The sequence below is a fragment of the Myotis davidii genome, unplaced genomic scaffold, assembly GCF_000327345.1.
Source record: "Myotis davidii unplaced genomic scaffold, ASM32734v1 scaffold552, whole genome shotgun sequence".
NCBI classification, from domain to species: Eukaryota; Metazoa; Chordata; class Mammalia; order Chiroptera; family Vespertilionidae; genus Myotis; species Myotis davidii.
In genome coordinates, this window is record NW_006283439.1 from 367,008 (window position 1) to 367,981 (window position 974).

Below are 974 nucleotides of genomic sequence, written 5' to 3' on the forward strand. Positions count from 1 at the left end.
GGTGGGGGGGCGGGCAGCGAGTACCTTGCTGCATGAGGGCTCCAACTCCGAACCAGATGCTGTTCAGCAAAGTGAAGCTGTTCTCCACCACGTCCGGGTCCGGGCTGCACGGGTGGGGGTTGTACCACTCGTAGGGCGTGAACCTGTGAGGTTAACAGAGTCGGCGTCAGCGACAGGGAAACAAGACCTGCCTGAGGAGGCACAAACCCCAACAGCTAGTGAATGACAACAGCCTCACCCCAACGGCGGCCTCACCCCAACAGTGGCCACACCACAGACGCACAGCTCTGGGGGCAACTGCAGAGCAGCCTTCAGACACTCCACTTTCCAAACTGGCTCAGCGGCTGAGCCGACCTATGACCCAGGAGGTCAGGGTTCAATTCCCAGTCAGGGCACAGGCCTGGGTTGCAGGCTGGATCCCCAGGGTGGGGCGTGCAGGAGGCAGCTGATCCATGATTCTCTCTCATCATTGATGTTTCTCTCTCTCTCCCTCTCCCTTCCTCTCTGAAATCAATAAAAATATTAAAAAATTTTTATTTAAAGAAAGGTAAACTCATCCCACGAATTTACCCCCCTGAGTAGCGGAGCTTCTACACACCTGGTCGCACCAACTACAATGTGAAGGCACCGTGTGTGTGGGAGACACGAGGACCAGGGACCTGCCTCCCAGGCGTCCGTGGACAGAAGCTTAAAAGGGACCCACGTGGTCTAGTGAGTTTAGGGCATCTGAGGGGCTGCAAGGTGGAACTCAAGTAGCCAGCAACAGGCAGGTCTGGGTCTGGGCTGTATTACCTGTTTGTGGGTAGTCATGGAAACAGTCACACCCTTAACGGGAGAGGCAACATTTGAACTCTCTGCACCAACCCCCCACCTCAGAGGGGTCCTTAGTCCCGGCTCCCATGGTGTGTGGGGCTCAGAACCTCCTCCTCTGCTGTTTCTATTGTAACTGTTTCTATTGTAACTGTTTCTAATGT

General features: G+C 55.1%; 1 protein-coding gene across 1 annotated transcript in view; it reads right to left on the reverse strand.

Annotated features, from left to right (window-relative positions):
- Positions 1 to 974, reverse strand: part of GRIK1 (glutamate ionotropic receptor kainate type subunit 1) — a 74,444-nt gene that overhangs the window by 23,871 nt on the left and 49,599 nt on the right. The window contains exon 10 of the mRNA XM_015564137.1: positions 25 to 143. Coding sequence (XP_015419623.1) covers positions 25 to 143 — 119 coding nt within the window. The remainder of the gene's footprint in view (positions 1 to 24; positions 144 to 974) is intronic.